Genomic DNA, 19971 nt, shown 5'->3' on the forward strand with positions numbered 1-19971 from the left:
AAGGGAAGTCCATAGTTGAAATATCTCATCCGCCTTGAATTTTATAGCCTACCTGTACAAGTTACAAGTCCCAAAAATAAACCAGAAAGGGCGTGAGGATTATTGTTTCCCTATAAAGAATTCTCTCCATCTTTTTTCAATAGAAAAATTGCAGGAACAATGAAAATAATGTTCCATTGTATTTTCTCCCTTTGAACAGTGAAGTGCTCTTAAAGGCAAGCCTTTACTTACTTTTTCTGTGCCTACCCCTCTCTCCCTCCCTTTTCGCCAACCAACTTGCTCTTTGTAAAATTTTCCTTCCTTCTATCTGGAGCTGCTGGCTTGTCCCAGTGCACATATCTCAGGCTTCTTGGATCCAATGGATGGAATGGCTTTTTTTTAAAAAAAGTAAATACAGCTGTTTAAATCTAAACATTTTGCATTACCTTATATTTGAATTAGAATGCTTTTCATAGTAACAGGGAAGAAAGAGTGCTGCATCCTGTGTGTGACTCAGTGTATCTTAGATTTCATGCGGTTTTGTTTGTAATTGTTAATTGAACAGGAAAAAGGTTTGGCACATATGTTAACCTGCATAAATATTAAGCTGTTAAAACTGAGAACATCCCTAAGAAGTGTTCCAGGCTGACTCATTAAATAATTTTGGGAGGGGTTATAAAACTGAGTGCAAATTTAAAACATACTGTGTCCGATATTTCAATATTAAGAGGACATTAACATTTATATTTTGCAGGCTTACCTCTTATTCAGCATGTCCTGGAACAATTTTACTCTTCATTACTACTTAGAAATGTCATGTCCTGCAGAATGTCAGTCCTCAAATATTGGATCAGGGTTCTGCTCCAGGTTGAACAATTGAATCTCCTGCCCTTTCTGTACAGCTGCAACTGTGGAGAAAGGCTACCGAGAGCTGAGGAAATTTCTAGGAAGTAGTAATCAGTATCTCAGTATAAAGCTGAAATCCTGTTGCTTAGCATTGTAATATGCACTAGAATAAGCCCATTGAATTAGTTATGCTTTGGTGAATCAACTCCTCTGTAAGTTCCAACTAGGCCTATTTGAATCCATGGAACATATGGAGGAGTTGATTTCCCAATCTCCCACTGATGCAGTAAGTCAACTGTAGTGTGACTTACTACACTAAGCACTAAAATTTCAGCCTATGTGTAAGAAAATTATTAGGAGTGAAGTATAGCTTTGGGGATTCTTTGTGATGCTTCTCAGAGAGAATTGTGCTTCTATTCCTAATATTATCTAGAAAGAAGGTATGTTAGTGTCTGATGTTTCAACGCTCCTGTATTTTTTCCTTCCCCCTTGTTTTCTTTTATAGAGAGGTATTTTAATTCTGGGCTTCTTCAGAATTAAGAGGCAGGTTTTGTTTTATGTACTTATTGTTTTTTGTTGTTTGATATGCACGTCATTCTGAAACAATTAAAGATATAAAAGCCACTGAAGATCAGACTAAAAACTTAGATGGCCCAGCATTTTGTTCAAATTGTCACCAACCAGATACCTAGGGAAAATCCATAACCAGGACATGAATGCAATACTACTCTCCTGCTCATATTCCTAGGATCTAGTGTTAGAAACTCTTGGAGCAGATTGCATGAGGAACTGAATGTGGCTTAATTAAAATTAAAATTAAACTTCCTCTACACAGCTGATAAACAGCCGTTTGGTTTCAAGTACCCCTTAGTAGACTACCCCTTATTTGTTAGTTTAACTTTACTGGCACTTACTGTTGCAACACATTCACTCAGAGATTCTGGTTATGAGAAAGAATAAAATGTTTCTGTTTATTTACAGTTTTTTATAGATAAAAACAAATATATTGTGTACAGATATTAACTTTTTACATCACTGAGCTTAACTGGTTAACCAGCTGCATTACTGACTGACTGACGAGTTACATGGCTGACAAAACATTTCACTCTTACTGTCCACTTCCGACATACTCCATTCTGACACTGACAGAACCCTGGGGAAAAAGGCGGAAAAAAGAATCTGAGGGAACTATTGGCTGTTACTGGATTGATTGGCATTATGTGCAGCTTCCTCTCAGCCAAAACCTCTTAAAGGCATCGTATGTAGTTTACAATATATCTAGCAGAGACCAACTGCCTTTCATACTGAAGATAATGTATAGCCACCGTAGCCATCTGTGCTGATGGCCATCATTGTGAGGACTGACAACAAATTACAAAGTTTGTGTATGAGGAAGTATATGCTTTTATCTGTTTTCATTCAGCTTTGTGAGTGATCCTGGATACTGTTATTTTGTGGGATGGAGAAAAGCTCTTCCTTGTCCCCTTTTTCCAAATCATTCGTAATGCTTTCCAAATCTAATGTCTCCTCTTACTTGTCTCTTGGTCTAAGCACAATGCTCATAGACATTTCAAGCCTGTTAACCATTTCTCTTTCCTTTATGAGGTGTGATGCCTGTAACTGGACATAGGATTCAATGTCTAATAGTACCACAGATTTGTGCAATGGCAACAATTCTAAATCAATTAATCAATTAATCAATTTCAGAGCAAAAAGGGAGTAGCTAACAATGAGATGGTTTCATATGAAAAAAGTTGCATCTGGAAATTGCCAGTAAGCTTGTGGAGATGAAGGAAAGGTTCATCACTCAAAGGCAGAGGATATTTCACATCCAGAACTGCTTCAGTGCCTGGCATGTCCAGATCGGCAGGCTGCGCCTCTACACTAATCATGCTTCTTTCTCAAGAAAGCCCCAAATATGAACAATCTGTGGAGGGATTGACTTTCAGATATGGAAATCTTGCACACACATGCACACTCAGTTGAGCATGGAGTAACCTACAGTGACATGTGAAAAACGTATACTTTACAGTAGCATACACAGTATTAATTTTGTGTAGCATAGCATGCTAGACTCAAACATGAACAGTATTTTAGTCAGTTGTGCATGCACACGTTCTTTACTGCACACTTCTTCCGCAAGTTGACAGCATAGACATTGTACACTAACATCTGCGATGCACATCTTTGGTATCTTTATGGAAATATGACTTTATGAGTCATTAGCTGAAATCCAATAGTAAGTCACAACTAGAGTAGTCCTATCTGAATCAATGGAATTTAAGGAAGAGCTGACTCGCCAAACCCCCACTGATTCAATAGGCTGACTCTAGTACAATTTGCAATGCTAAGCAACAGGATTTCAACCGTTGTGTTTTATACCATATACATATGGCTGCATACATACATGTAGAATACAAAATGCCTCCATATCTGAAACTAATCATACTGGATTCTGCGATGAACGTTTAGTACTTTCCTTTAAAAATGCTTCATTTTAGTAAAAAAAGAAAATTAAAAATTAACTGTGCTTCCACACTAGATCAGCCAGCAGTGATATGAAAGATTTCTACACAAGACTGTCTGCCTGAACCCTGGGCTAGACAGACAGACCGTCTGACTCTGAGCTTCAGCATTCTTTATGTTCTCTTGATTTGGTTCAAACAATGTTCTCCGCACAAATGACATAGTTTGAATACGTTGCATGGAACCCCTTTTGCAATGTATGGAGCAGCCCTAATTCAAAGTGGTAGCCATAAGGTAACAGTCTTGCAATGGCCCGTTATTTAAAAATATTTATGTATTATGAACTTTCTGTCCCCCCTTTTTATAAAAAAAATCAATTAAAACATGACATACCAGTAGTACTCTTCTCTTTCCTCTCCTCATTAAAAGTAGAGTTGCTTTTTATGGAAAACCGGCGTTTCCATGTTATGGTTCTTTTCTGCTTTTTAGAATTATGTATACAATGGTCATTCTGTGTACTCTGTCATGTCTTTTTTATGTGTGTGTTTCCATTCTCTTTTCTTTGTCACTCATTCACTTTCTTTTCTCTCTCACTCAACAGTCTAGTCTGTTAGACTGCCTCCCTCAGTCTTGCCTTAATGCCTGCTGTTGTTTGATTCCATGGAAGATCAAGGTATCTAGCCCTAAACTGGGACCATCCAGCTGTAGTATCTGCAGCTTGATGTTGCTGTCATGTCGGAATAGTCTCAAGTCTGATTTGTGCTATTTTAAAACTGTCATCTATTGCTGCTTTGTTTACTTGTACAAAACAAATATTCTAATAACATTGACATTTTCCTTTCCTTTTAAAACTATTGCTTCATTTTGTTAGCAATCCAAAACCCTCAGCTTGTGTATTTGATAGGTTAACAATAGTTTTGTGCTTCACATTTGGTGCTCTCCAAACTGTGGGTTATAAATATTTACTAACTCCTACAAACTATGTTAACTTACATATAATTCAGATTATTGCAGCTTTAAAAATCACTTATTGTGCATTAGAAATTGAAAACAGTTTGGTTCTTTTGACCTAGGAATGGACATATGTGTCTCTTAGTTTCTTCCAAACTTACATGCCTTATGTTGTGATGTTCACAGGGATCAGCACACAAAGTAGCTTCCTGCAGTGGAGGTATCCCCCACATGAAAAACCCACACCTTGTTTTCTATTATTTTTATTATTTATTTATTTATTGCATTTATACTAGACATTTCCTAGATTCCAGCTGTATTTTTCAGAAGAGCAACAGAAAGAGGGAGTTACTGTGTTATTGTTTTTAATGACCATTTCAAAGACAGATAATGGCTGATAATATAGAATAGAAATGGTAAAAGTGTGTTTTCTGTACTACAGTGTTTAAACTATCTCAACCAGCATAGACGTTAGCTATATAGCTGGGGTATTCTCAGTGTTGTACTCCAAAACAAAACAAAATGAAAAGAAACAAGAAACACAGAGATACAGTCTCCATTTAATTGTATAAAATAAACAATGGTTAGAATCCTCTTGGGAGAGACTGCATGCAGAAGGGTAATTGCTAAAATTGCCCCCATTTTGGTCAGTTATCTTTCACATGATCAGCTGCAAGACTGATTACATGACAGCCATTTTGCCAAAGGGGGAAAGTGCTTGTGCAATTTTCCTTCCATGCTTGGTTTCTTGTAACAGGATTCTGGCCACATTATATACATGATTAGAACATGTGTTCTGCTTTATTTAAAAAGCAAATTTGGTGCAGCGTAAACATGACATGGGACCAGAGTACAGGTTGCTGTCCTCTGAAGATGCCGGCCACAGAGACTGGCGAAACGTCAGGAAGAACAACCTTCAGAACACGGCCAAAGAGTCCGAAAAACCCAGAACAACCAAAGGCTGAGCAAACCTTGAGTTGGCTACCTGGGATTGAACCCAGGTTATGAGCTGAACTTTGGCTGCAGAACTGCAGTTTAACCACTGCACCATGAGGTTCCTATCCTTCCTCTTCCTGTCCCATGGTGCATTCAGCTTCAACATACTGAAGCGAATTCGTGAAATCATGGAAGCTATGGGACAGAAATAGGAAATGTTTAATTTCTGAAAATCACCCATATTGATGACATAATGAATCTTCCATAGGTATAGCTGTGCAAGCCAAATTTCAGCCAGTAATTGGTCAGCATAGCTGATTTACTGAATATTACAAAATAAATTTTGTAATATTATACATAACTAGTGTTGTGCCAGAAGTTTCTCTTTATAGCTATGTGTTATATTGCCTTTCATCCTACCAATATTGTGCCTCAAAACTGGTTTTAAAAGTGCTTTATTCACAGCTGTGCAGTTTCCTTGGAAAAGAAGTATGTATTTCCATTCTGTCTATTATCCTGTTAGAATGTCTCCTGTTGACTTGCTTGTAGCAGCTGAATTCTCAGACACAAAGGATGGTCAACATATCATTAAAATTTTGACAGTGTCAACTAACCAAATGGAGAAATGTAAACATTGAAGGAGGTTTTTAAATGCTAGCAATTGCATCAGCTCTGCTTTTCTAAAAATTCTGTATCTTTGGATTCAGTTCAGGAAGTAATAAACCACTTTTCCACATCTCTGACTTTGTAATACTCAGTAATCCTATTTTTAACTTTAAGACAGGTACTTCACTAACATATTCTTTTCTTTATTTAATGCATTAATACTACTTACATAATGTGCATTTTTCTGTTAAGATAACCATCAAAGTTTAGGAAAACCTGAGATGACAGGAAAAGAGAGGAAAGGGATCATATACATTAATCACTTTCCATTTGAAAAGATTTCTGGTTTTAGAGTATTTTCTTCTTTGTAGTATTATACAACTTCTGTCTTGAAAGTTGCACTGCTTGCATGCTGAAAATGTAAAATGTGCATTTAGCTGAAGAGTTGTAGTTCTTCTATAAGAGTATAATTTTTTCATCTGTGGCTGAAGCAGCAAGACGAGGAAAAGAGAACCTAGTAAATGTTTTAAACCTCCTTACAGGAAGCATACAAGTTTTAGAAAATGTACAGGATATTCTACCTGGTTCCTTTTTGCTAAAAATCAACACAGTGTTGGAGTCTGCTATTTTGGAGACAGACAACCAGTGCTGGATACAGTTCAGAATAGTACAATCAATGAATGGAAGTGAGTGGCTACTTATTTAGACATGCTATATACCAGATAATTTGTAATAAGAAAGTATAGCTTGTGCAGGTATTGTTTGGTTGGTTGGTTGTTGTTGGGTTTGTTGTTGTTGTTTGTTATTCAAGTGCAGCTTATCTCAGAATACTATGATAAAAAGATGTTAGCAGGCTCCAAATATCTCTTTTTAAAACTGTGCAAGAACTTTTTGTTCACCTGAGAATTGGCAGGTACTTTTATTTAAAGAAGGTTTTTATTTAATTTAGGATTGTATGTAGAGGGAACAAGGTCTTGACTGATTTGTCTTTAGGTAAAGTGAAACCATGACAGATACCACTGTATGGTTTTGCTTTCGAAAACATTCTGTATTTTTACTAATATTAACAAATATTTGTAAAATAAACATGCTTGCAATGAATTTATAGTATTACTCTTCTTTTGTAGTGTTCATCCCCTTCTGAAGAGGAAAAGCTTATTACCATCAAGAGGCCCAGAACACCAGTTTCAAATGAATTCTCTGACATCGACACTCAAACGAATTGGACAAAATCACTTCCACTGCCAACACCAGAGGAGAAAATGCGACAGCAGGCTCAAGCAGTCCAAACTGATGTTATACCTATTAACGTAACAGGTGAGCTTTTAATTTTGTTGTTTTCTGGTAATGAAGAACAAGAGATCTCGAGTGGGCACTGCTCTCTTATTTTAGATGAAAATATCTTTTATGGACTGTAATTTGAAATGTATCTGAAGTGTTCGTGAAACATGCACTAAAAATGTAGAAATTGATTGATTGAGTTACTAGTGAATTCAGGGTACAAAAAGCCATCCCTTCAGCATCATGACTTTGAAATGCCAGGAGAATGGGAACCCAACAAAAGGATTCATGTTTAGTGCTAGAAAATGTGCTGAGATCCAAAAATTATATCAACAACCTTTTTGGAAATGAAATTTTTGATTGTGTTTTTTTTTTCCTTAGGATTTTAAAAACTCCTTTTTGTTCCAACAGATATTTTAAAAATCAGCAAGCTAATGATTTATATATTCATCACTGTGGTGCTTGCTGAAATAAATATTCTTGGTACATAAAAGGAGGAGGGTGATTCTTTACCTTTTTAAAAAAAAACATATATTGCCCTTTTCATAGGCTCACAAAATGGGTATCAGTGGACCAGTTTCATTATCACTTTGTTTACAAATGGTGTGTACTAGCTTTACAGGAAAAAATTAGTATCAGAAAGTTTATGTTGCTGAAATCAACATGAAATTTTAAAGTTGACAGTGCAACTGTAGAAGGCAAAGTTAACTACTTTGACTCATGATAAAAAAAACACCCAAACCACAGTTGCATGACATCTTTATTAGAACCAACTAAAGTGTCATAATACTATGAGAAAGTGATCATGTTTCAAGAGCTCTTATCAGGCTAGGGGCTGTAAAACAGGGTGTGGGCATGTTAAAAATCAGACTTGGAGTGAAAACCACAAAGCAAGAGGGAGAATCTTTGACCCTCCAGATGCTATTGAATTCCAGATTCTCTCAGCCCCAGCAGCATGCCGAATGGTAGGACTAATGGAAACACAATCAATGATATTATGAGGATCATGTCTTCCTTCTCTCCTACAACAATGATGGCACTGATTTTTGTTTTAACAACATTTAGAAAGAGGTGTATACTTAGTTGAATTAGAGTTTCTCAGATGCTATGTAGCTTCCAGGTTATACAGAAGATGCTACTAGGATGAAGAGAAACATGCAATGGCTGAATACAGTATTTTAAAAAATAAAAAATCTGGTGGTTACCCAGATCTTTCTCTATCCTTAAGCAAACCACACAGATTCCTTAAGAGGCAGTAAGCAGAAGTGAAAAGAAACTGCAGTTTTTCTGTGAGCAAAACTAATTAAGTTTACAGTGTTCCTTTGTGCAGTTATGCACTTAAGAAGGGAAATAAAATGTAGTTCAGTACTGTCCACTAGTGAGGGACACTTGGCAGGCATTTGTGCACTGCAATAAACAATAGTTTAGGATTTACTGTATGTTACCATTACTGGATTATAATCTCATGCCACAGTCCAGCTAGCTAATTGTGTGTCCAGTAGTGGTATAGACATCTATTGAGTTTTAGATTTTGTGTTAAATAATGCATATTAACACAGCAGTCCAGCAAAGCACAGGCAGGAATTCCAAAGGTGGATGTACTACTGCATTCAAAATCTGTGGGCTCATGCCAGCAAGGTGGAAAAGAGGGAGAAGCAGGATTTCAACTCCCAAGGCTGGCCTACATCTTCACTGAAGCTGTAAGGAGCATAGGAGACTAAAAGCGCTTTAGCTCCTGCATATAGAAGATCCCCATGGCTAATCTTCCTACAATATGCCTCAATCCATCTTCATTTACCTCACCCAACATTGTTCAGGGGTTAAGGACTGATGTGGAAGGTTCTGCAGGGATCTTGAGGAAAAGTTTGAGGTCCAATCTCCCAATCTGTTAGATTCTGAATGGCCCAGTGGTCTCCAGGACACTTTCTTAGGGGGCTTAGTATTACAGTATAAATGGTTATGACAACTTGGTTTATTTCATTAACAGTCAATGATTAACAGTCATTAACTTAGTTATTCCTTTTTTTTCTTACATGATTTCTATCAACCCTAATATTAGCAAGATTTTTTTGTACGATGCAGTAATCAGAGGCTCCTAAGAATATTTCAGAGTAATCAGATATTTGAAAGGAAAGGAGTATTGAATATCACAATCTATATTATTTGTCCCCTTTTCTCTTTTTGCACAGAAAGGTGATATTTTTGTCTTTCTCAGTCAGTGATACTAGACTGAGCTGTTCATCATAATGCAGTATTAATGTCTTTGAAATAAAATACTAACCCTAGATGTATATTTTAGAAATAAAGAGCCTTTTAAATGAAATGAATTAATGACCTTTGACTGGGTTGCACAACAGATGAACCTCCCCTCCCCCCCATTTCAGTGCTTTCCCCCCCCCCCCAGTAGAACAGATTGAGGTACCACAAATCCCATGGGTAACCTGAAGGCGTTGGGGGCATTGCATTAATCTGGCAGACTGCTGACTGACTATCCAGGTTTGGGCATTGATTTAGTTTCTTGGGTCAGCAGGAGCTGAGCTTGCTTTGGAAAGGATATAAGAGTCTGGTGGCATATGTTTTTCAAAACACTATGTCCTCTATGTTAATCTTGGGATGTGTTGTGGTATTAAGTCTTACCAGCTACAAAAAGATAGTAGGAATTGGTGATGTTTGTCCTGAGCTAAGACACAAGTAAAAACATTAATGGTTTCATTCAGCAAATTTCTGAAGCATGTGTTTATCTAACACCGACTTCACTAAGCTGCTTCTTGATCAAGAAGAAACATTTAAGCAGGTGTGCAAATACAGTATTCTGCTAAAGATTTCATTTTACTAAATATTAAGTGGCCAAATTGCAGTGAAAGAAGACTGCCAAAAAGATTAGGTTAATAATTTTTTTTAAAATAAATGCAATCTATTTTCAGATACTAGTGTCCTAACAGCTTTAATTCTCATGACTTTCCATAAATAGAGGCAACTATCTACCAAATGATAATTTTACCAAAACGTCTAGCAAATGTGATAAACCAGACAGGAAAAGACAACTACAACCCTCGTTTGTATCCACAGTGATGCTCAATGGTCTGCCCCCAGAATATGCAAAAGAGGTTACGGATGATCTAAAATGCTCATTCTGTAAAATTTCCAATGCTTCTCATATCCCTTATTTGCCATCCTAATAAAGTTACAGAATTTTATAGAAAAAGCACCATATATATATACACACACTCAAATATTATCCAAGTCCTTTGTATAGGGTGACTGGTGATGGAACAACTGCCTCTAAGCCCTTGCTTCTGTGTTTCCAAGAAGGCCACATGCTGCATATTAGTGTGTGCTGCTTAGCATCTTTTAAGTCAATGGCATTTCCTACATACGTTTCCCTTATGTCATACATTCTGATGAAGTGTTCTGGTCCATTGATGACATGTATGACGAACTCACAGAGCAGATTCAAACACGTGCCAGAAACACTTTGCAATGAGAAATAACTTGGTCATCTCAATGTTTTAAAATACTTTTTTTTAGGAATTCAAATGCCTGAATTCCTAAAACATATATTCTTTACTTGAATTAAAACAGAGCGAAATTGTTGAGTAATACATTTTTCCCATGGAAACTTCTGTATTACTCATAGCGTGTATGTATAGAATTGACAAGTATCTGATGAATGCAAAATATTTAAGAAGGAAAATACTAGCAAAATCAGAACTCTAAAACAATCATGTGTTTCAACTAATTTGTAAATCATCCTAAATGTTAAAGGAAGCAAATTTTTTTTTAAATGACCAAGTTATTAACTCACTGAAAAAGTGAATACATTTAAAGCTATTCAACCTGTCGTAGTGCTGCTGGTTCCAGTTATGATACAACACAGTCAACTTTAAGGCTTTCTCCCTTTATATGCATCTTATAAGGATTTCGATTCTGTCCAAACCTATTTGGATTCAATAGTGTTAGGAAACAGAGAATCATCCAAAGATTAAACATAACTGCAATTACTGGTGCAATCTGGTGTGATTCTCATCTGTATGAGGAATTACATATTGATGTTATTAAACATGGTAATTGACATGGCTGTTTGGGAACAGAATGAGAGACAGACTGGTGTGTGTGTGTTTTGTTCAGGCTTAACTGAATTTACTAAGCTGTCTAATGCTGTCAGTGGGCCCACAAGCAACATGAAAAGATGAACCTGGATCATAAGGCCCCCAGAAGACTTTGCTATATTTATGGCTTTCTAATATGCTTATATCAGATGAAGATTCGGTCTGAGCATATATGTAACTCCTGTCCACGTTTAAGCCTTAAAGTGATTGTAAGTTGTATCTTTTCCTTTAGTGTATATCCACTCTGTATGACTGAGCTAACATCATATATTAATGCCTTTTCTTCATTTCTACAATAAACAAGCGGAAGAAAGTGCATGATGTCAGCGTGCTTGAAAGTAATGGTGCTTTGCTTGTTCTACTGTACATCAGGGGAGAATTTTGACCGCCAAGCCAGCATACGGAGGTCTCTAATTTACACAGATACTGTGGTAAGGCGGCCGAAGAAAGTGAAAAGGAGAAAGACTATTACAGGAATCCCTGACAGCATCCAAAGAGAGCTAGGTATGGCTCATCAGAACTGTATTCCATTACAATTAATAATTTCTGCTTATCGTGACTAAAATCATAACATTTACCTGTGCTCATGAGGTCAATACAGTCTGATAGCCTGTTAAGAGTTCAAATGAAATGTGTCTGATCACTAGGAAAGAATAGTTCATGCATAAAACTGATTACTTTGCACTCACTTGAAACTAAAATGCCACTTTCAGTTATCGCACTGCGTATTATGCAAAACTGTGCTTTTTTGAACTTAAGTGCTGCGTCAAGAGAAATCTCTAGGAGGGTAAGAATGTATGCATACAATTTATTATTTTTAGACAGTCTCAAATCAGCATGTTAACTGGTGTGTACTTTGTTGGGCCATACGGTGGGAAGAAGAAAATTTCCCAGTAATTGATAATTTGCTAACAAATTATTGAGGTGAACAATAAGGAACTGGCTCTCTTGCTGGTCCTTCCATAGCAAATATTGTGACTGTATTTCAGATTAATGAATGTGAGTCCTAGTTTGAGTGAAGAAATGTCCGTCGTAAATAAACCAACACTGGGTATTTTTAAGGAACCAGACCTTTAACTATAGCTTGGTGGAATAAAAACTGCTGGTGTTTCTGGCTCAAACCTCTTTCTCCCATCTTTGCATTATTATTGCAAAGCTCCATCCATTTCTTCCCTCTCCTAACAGCATTCTGCATCCTATCCTGCGCTATACACGGGAGGCTCTGAATCTCTCTTTGAGATGATATTGGCAGCTCCAAGTGAGAGGAAAGAATGGGAAACTTTCCTTCCATTAACTCCCTTAAGTCAAATTTGTCCAGAGGAAGCTGAATGGCAAGGGAAGAGGTAGCCCTTTAGGTAACAGGGCCTAGAAATTGAAATGCTTTTATATATATATAAATAATTAACTGCTATAGTTGTGAGCCAGCCTCCCTCCCCCATTGTGGAGTTAGTTAGCTACAGTTACAGCTGCCTCTTAGTTTTTCAAAGGTAATTTTTCTTTTCTGAAAAGTCACTGCAATGAGTCCTTACAATTTATTTTAACTATTTCAACACTATAATCTGCTAGTCTGTGGTGAAAACCCTGTGGCACCCATACAAAGCCAGAACCAAGCCTGAACTTGAAACATTTTTTTCCTCCACTATTGTGGAGTAAGAGTTGCAGTTACACCACTAAAGGAGTGAAATTACTTGTCAAATTATAGTTAGAATGTTTAAACACCCTTACTATTGGAACGGGACGTGGTGGCGTTGCGGGCTAAACCGCAGAAGCCTGTGCTGCAAGGTCAAAAGACCAAGCAGTTGCAAGATCGAATCCACGCGATGGAGTGAGCTACCGTCGCTTGTCCCAGCTCCCGCCATCCTAGCGGTTCAAAAGCATGCAAATGCGAGTAGATAAATAGGGACCACCTCGGTGGGAAGGTAACAGCGTTCCGTGTCTAAGTCGCACTGGCCATGTGACCACGGAAGATTGTCTTCGGACAAAAAGGCTGGCTCTATGGCTTGGAAACGGGGATGAGCATTGCCCCCTAGAGTCGAACACGACTGGACAAAAATTGTCAAGGGGAACCTTTACCTTACCTTTACTATTGGAAAAAGAAATTTGTTAGCATTTGCAGCTGACTACTTTCAAGTTCTCCTTGGTCCCGAAGCAGTTAGAGCTTTGCAGGTGACCTTCCTTACCTTGAAATGGCATCTCCAATTTCTGGTTAATAAAATCATTATTATAATGGTTGTAATAATCTAAAATACAGAAAAGGAAGGAGATGAATGTGACTTATGCAGTAATATTGATGAGAATTCAATCAGTGAGCAGCATATCCTCTTCATAATTGTGGTGTTTTAATTCCCATAGGCATGGCATACCAAGTCAGACGTTGCCCAGTTGAAAAGAACAGAGCTTTTTCATGTGCAAGAAGTTAGTGAATGCCTTCTTGCACAAACTCATTAAAAGTCCAATCACTTTTGTGCAGTTGCCTGTTGCAATAACTGGAACAGGCTGAGGAGGATGCTGGTCAATGTGTTTAAGTCCAGAAGAGCTGGCATCTGTTCCCAGTGCTTGTACTTTGATGAAAGAGGAGAGTTCTTGTTGAAGAAACTGGAAAGGTAAAGGTTCCCCTTGACAGTTTTTGTCCAGTCGTGTTTGACTCTAGGGGGCGGTGCTCATCCCCGTTTCCAAGCCATAGAGGCAGTGTTTTGTCCGAAGACAATCTTCCGTGGTCACATGGCCAGTGCAACTTAGACACGGAACGCTGTTACCTTCCCACCAAGGTGGTCCCTATTTATCTACTCGCATTTACATGCTTTTGAACCGCTAGGTTGGCGGGAGCTGGGACAAGCGACGGGAGCTCACTCCGTTGCGTGGATTCAATCGTACGACTGCTGGTCTTCTGACCCTGCAGCATAGGGTTCTGCGGTTTAGCCCACAGTGCCACCACGTCCCTGAAGAATCTGGAAGAGAGCATTAAAAACTAATGAGCAGTTACAAGAAGTAGTATCTATGGTGAACATCAAGGAAATAAAGGAAAAATGTAGCAGACTTCACATTGGGATCAACCAAGTTAGGAAGTACTGAGTGCATAGATGCTAGAAATGAAACTGGAGAAAGCCTAAGGATGTCACTTTAGTGATTAAGGACAACATTAGAAGGAGTATAGGTCAAAAATCATTGTTCTTATTAGGTCATGCCATTACAGACTTTGCTGATAGAGGGTGACATTATTACCATCCGTATGCAAAGCATGTACAATCCGATTGAACTTGAACTTGCTCCCTTCTTTCCTCTGCTGTTCCTAAGGAGAACAGACACTATCCCATGCATCATGCCAATTGTTGCCTAATCTAGAACTATTGGTACACTAGTAGACAGCAGGCATCCAGATGTCAAGTCCATTTTTCCCAGCCTCCCTTAATAAGAGCAAACAGGGACTGAGGGTACCTACATAACTTAGAGTAGTGGTGGGCAAAATGTGACCTTCCAGATTTTGTTGGCTTCTCTCTCTCATCAGTCTTAGCCAGAATTTCCAATGAAGAAGATTGCAGGAAGTTACAGTCAGCAATGGCTATGGGGCTGTACTGCATCTTTAAAAAAAATCGAGCTCAAGACTGAGAGTCCAGCGATGGTGAACAGATTGATTTCTTGTCATTACTGTATAGAAAGAAGTAAAACACGTGCTAGATCCGAAAAGCTACTTTAGTCATGTCCAAATTACAGTGTAGAAATCTTAATTCCTCTGCTGATCTCTGTGAGCTACAGAGTCTCAGACATGTTAATAAATCACTTTTGAGAGTGTTGTTAGTTTCAAAACTGGTTTTCCTATATGTGGAACTGCTGCTCGAGAAACACTTGTCTCTTTAGAATGAATTCCATAATTCTATGAGACTCCTGGTCATAAAATGGCAGCAGTTGTTTCGTGAATGTTTATGAAGAGGTTAGCATTGCTCTGCCGTCATGTCTCTCTTGTTTCTACATTCTTATTATTTAAGAGTTGCTTAATTTACTCCTGTTTTCTAGGGTATTTGTAATGATGCAATGATAAACGGTAGGTGTTAATTCTTTCTTCATGCAGATCTAGGGACAGTGAGGGGTGTATCCAAAAGCTTTATCTTGATTGGGGCTCAGGAGATTCTACTGGGAAAGTCAGAATGTGCAGGGTGCTCACTCATACGCAGAATGTTGGGTCAAGTGTGAGGGATCTGTCTAAAACCTGATACCTCCAGGGCAGGGTGGATTAAAAAAAATCAATATTTTTTTTAAAAAATCAGATTGATTTAAATGACAACTTAAAATTTAAATATCACTTTTTTACCATTTAAATTTTTTTAAAAAATCAATTTAAAAAAATTAAATTGTGAGATAAATCAGTTTGATTTAAATCAAGTCCATCCTGCTCCAAGGTTTTATGCAACAAATGTAATGTGCACAGTCCATTCACACTGCTACACAGAAAGAATTCTAAACTTTGAGCTGCAGTGGGTTTTGTGATTTTTACTTATGCGCAAATATGTGCTACTATATCACATCTGCATAGTTTGCTTGTTGAATAGTTGTGTGTTTTGCTGCTTAGAGTAACATTCCTTGACATTTAGAAGGTTGCTATGGAGCAGTAGGTAAATCTGTAAAAAAAGGAATGTGAGAATATTAATACAAAAGAGTGTTAGGTTCATGTGCCACACAAAAGCTATCAAGAACATAAGCAAATCTTTACTTATAGTAGATATAAACAGTAAAGCAAAAATTGATGAACAGGAGAAAAGAACTAAAATAGATGCAGAAGCAGTACAGCATTTAGTGGAATGACATCTCAGTCCTCTTAACACCACTTAATCTTAAATTGAATTTTAAACTGTATTTATTTATTTAACTTATATGCCACCCACACTACCCAAAGGTCTCTGGGTGGCATATAAGTACATATATTCTTTTGGAATCATGGCTGCACAGTTTCAAAAAAGAGCATTATATAGAATCTTAAGGCTTTCCACAGTGCACTTAAGTTGGTAGAACAATAGCCAACAAATTCCCCTCTCTGTTGGATATGGTTTTTTTTTGTAAATGTACAAACCAGCACACAATACATTCCACTTGCAGTTAATTTTTTACCACACAGATATTATCTTCGACAGATTTTTTTCAAATGATTTCCCTACCCAGATTCTGCTATAAAATAATTACCCTTCAGCTAATTGCCTTAATCAGCATAATCATCATAACTCCCTCCCTACCTTTAAATGTTTTATAGTAAATAAGGTTCCCTGCCTGGGTGCTAGTTTAATTAAAAACAAGGTTTGACAATCACAGTTTGTTGCTTATTGATAAGTTTGGAAAGGTGAGGTTTAGTTGTGAAAAACAGAAGGCTTATCTGGAGCTGCCTCCTTTCTGCAGTCAGTACAAGGAGTTTTGTCACATGACCATGCTCCTTCCCTCTTCATGGAGGAGCAAGGTTTCCAAGTGTTAGCATATACCTTCTTCTTGGCCAACTCCTACCCATTCCAAGTCTTTACTGCCACTCTCCAATCCACCGCAGTGCATGGCTGTTGGCTAGAGCCATACAATAAGGTCAAGAGCAACGTTACAGCCAGCTATACTTCCACCAGTTGTAGCAGCAAAGACTGGAGAGCAGCAGCATTACCCAGGGTTGCCTTGTATATGTCCTTGTCTCCAGGGTCAAAAATGGAAATGCTTTCTCAGAGTTATGAGGCCCTCCTCGAGAGCAACAAACACACCATGGGCACTTTATCATCAGTCATGAGTATGATCTTTCACAAAGCAAGAATATTGTTCCTTCATAAATTCTATCCAGATAATGTGATTTGAGCCAAGAAATAAAGATAATTTCTCTTGTGAAATCACCAAGCAGTTAAACTTCATTACTAATCTCTTCCAGTTTGTTAGGAATTTCAGCTCAGATACACACTCTTGTTGCTGCTGGATTATGGGTTTGGCATTTCTGTTTGAGCAAAGGATTTTGTCATAAATAGCTTCTATTTCCTGCCAAACTTTGATGATGTGGATGCAAGCTGAGAAACCTTTAAAGCAGGAAGCCGCTTTTTAAGATTTCACATAAGCCTGTTAATATTCAGTCACTCCCACTCTTGCCTTAAAAAAAAACCAAGTGCAAATAATCTTGATTCTGTCAATATTTATTCATTAGTTCTTTCTTTTCAAAGAAGGTATGGATATAACCAGCATGAAAGACAGTGACTTTGATGATTCTCTACAGATAACTCTGAATGCCCTTTTATTATTTATACTTATATTGTACCTTCTGATCAAATGATTACAAGAGTTCCTATTAAAATTATAATCCTACACATACATACAGATCCACACAGACTCATCCCACTGACTGATGAATGGGGCTAAGCCATGTCTCCCTTTAGATCTGCAATTCCAGGGCAATTGCTGGTTAGAGTCAAGCAAACATTCTAACAAGGATGTAGTCAACCAGCTCCATTCTTTGGCCACTGTTTGGGCAAAAAGCTGCTTTTGCCCATTCTGGTGATAGTCTTCCATAGCAAGTGGATATGTGTGCACGTGTGTGTTAAATCTCTCTCTTTGAACATTGATCCCTTTTTTGCAAATTGCAAAGGCCACTCACCCTCTTCCATAGGCGTTCATATTCATTTCTAACCATGATGAGTTGCTGATTGTCACGCCATTATTCAAGCATCTCTTATATGACTAAAATGCCCTTTCTGTGATTAAATGCCCATGTCCCTATTACTGTACAATAGTTAGCATCAGCATTTGGAAGGTGCGGTGGAGTGCATCAACCTTCAAAGTATGGAGGTGAACATGTCACACACCTCTGTGCAGATTTATATTGTATCCATGCTTCACTTTGAATCGGAAACCCTTTCTTCCACTCAGTAAAATGCAAATTTTTCTCACTTTAAAAGTAAGTAGATATGATTTCTAATTTGTCTTCATTTGTGTTATTTGAATGGCTTTTTTCCCATCAACCTTTTGATAAAGCTTTGCTGTTAAAACTTATTAGACTGCTTGCCCTGCATGAAGGGATATAACACAATTTTTCACTGGAGCCTGTTAGGCTAGAGAAATTCAAAAGGTCACATTCTCATTACACTGAAGTTCCTGATAAAGTCACACTGACATCCATGGAAACAGGGCTTCTGTTTATGTTTTTTTTTTTTTTTTTTGAGCAGAGAGGTACCTTAAAAGTGAGCAAAATATATTACAGTTGTGTGTGAAGGTTTGATTTTATTCGAAAGAGTAAAAACAAGTTCAGTGTTTTATAAGTGGCCTTATCCCTAACTTTTTCCTATTCTTCCTTTCTCTCTATTACTAGTGTGGTTTTTGCCAAGGAAAATAGCAAGTGAATGTAGCCTGAACAGCTATTAAAATTTATGGGGCAAATGCCCTTACTTTTCACAGTCCACTTGCACTGAACAATCAAGATAACTGCAAAGTGCTGGGAGGGAACTCCTTATCTGACATGCTATAAAACCTCCTTCAAGAGTAGCTCAGGAGCAAGCATTTCATTGCAGTCGTTCTTTTGCAGTGACCTGCAATGCTTCAAATAACAAAGTTTCTCTGCCACACCCTCTTTTCCCCCCACACCATCACACTACAATTTGGAGACATGAAGATGCCATTTTAATAGGATTTTATCTATAGTGATATAATTGTACAACCTGCTGGTTTCTGACCTAAGTGGCTTTGGAACTGTGTTCTGGTGAGGTCTGAGGCTGGGACATTCTTTTGTGATAAAATTAATAATGACAAAAGATCTTCCTTGAATGTCAGCTTGCTGGCCACCGTTCATCTTCCTTAACAATGCTAGGTGACAAGAGGTGTGAGTTACATTTAAGGTAACACTCTCAGTTCACAAAAGGCAGCCAGCACTCTATGTTAACTAAAGCAAGCCTAAAAGAAGTCCTGAATTCTTTCTTTAGCTGGTTGGAAGAACAGCCAGCCAGAGACATGAGAGCCATCATGTTCAGACAGCAAACCTCCATGGTTTCTTTAGCCTCTCCAACTATAAGCCAGAGTACCGTATTTTTCGCACTATAAGATGCACTTTTTTCCCACAAAACAGGGGGATGGAAAGTCTGTGCGTCTTATGGAGCGAGGTAATTGGTTGCTCGCCAGCATACTATTTGTAACTATTAAATTAAAGTCCCTGCAGATCTCTCTGTCATCTGTAGTCTGAACTGACACATCATCTAATTTGGGAGCAGAGTCTGCATCAGAAGGCAAACCATACTAGAACAGCATTCTCCTTTTGTTTATCCTCACTGAGGAACCAGAACTTGGTGTCCTATTTCATTGGATAACTCAGTGGTTTAAGTATATGGCTGCAGAGCCAGAATTTGTGAGTTTGACTCTCCGCTGTGCCTCCTTGATGAGGGCTGGACTCTATGATCAATAGGGTCCCTTCCAGCTCTGCAGTTCTAAGATTATTTCAAATGTAAGTAAGAGCAATTGGAAACCACCTGACGTCTTCTAAGGTAGTAGCCCATTTTTCTTGAAACTTTTCTGGAGCTCTCTTCTGATTTTACAATTCAACCTCCTTTCTCTCCCCACCACCCCAGTCCAGTGTAAAAGGAGTTATAGATAACAATAGGACCAAGGTAAAATTCGGGTAGATAACTTTAACTTCATAGAAAGTTGGTCAACTCTTGTGAATCATTGTTCTTACGTACATGATTTCTTCATTGCATACATTTACTTTCTTCAGTGTGGCTTTGATTTAAATGGTTAGTGTTTTTTTAAAGCAATTGTTATGGCTAGATTTTTCTTCTAGCATAGTGCAGAAAGGAAGTATTTCACATTT

General features: G+C 37.8%; 1 protein-coding gene across 15 annotated transcripts in view; it reads left to right on the forward strand.

Annotated features, from left to right (window-relative positions):
- Nucleotides 1-19971, forward strand: part of NHSL1 (NHS like 1) — a 201226-nt gene that overhangs the window by 169705 nt on the left and 11550 nt on the right. For 8 of the 15 annotated variants that reach the window (XM_020777385.3, XM_072996034.2, XM_072996057.2 and 5 more), the window contains exons 4-5: nt 6912-7101; nt 11547-11678. In XM_020777385.3, the coding sequence (XP_020633044.3) occupies nt 6912-7101; nt 11547-11678 (322 nt within the window). Of the gene's footprint in view, nt 1-2432; nt 3965-6911; nt 7102-11546; nt 11679-19971 lie in introns of those variants that run through there. The other 7 variants (XM_072996045.2, XM_020777737.3, XM_078383324.1 and 4 more) reach the window with 3 other exon arrangements.

This window comes from Pogona vitticeps, chromosome 1 (assembly GCF_051106095.1).
Source record: "Pogona vitticeps strain Pit_001003342236 chromosome 1, PviZW2.1, whole genome shotgun sequence".
Lineage (NCBI taxonomy): Eukaryota > Metazoa > Chordata > Lepidosauria > Squamata > Agamidae > Pogona > Pogona vitticeps.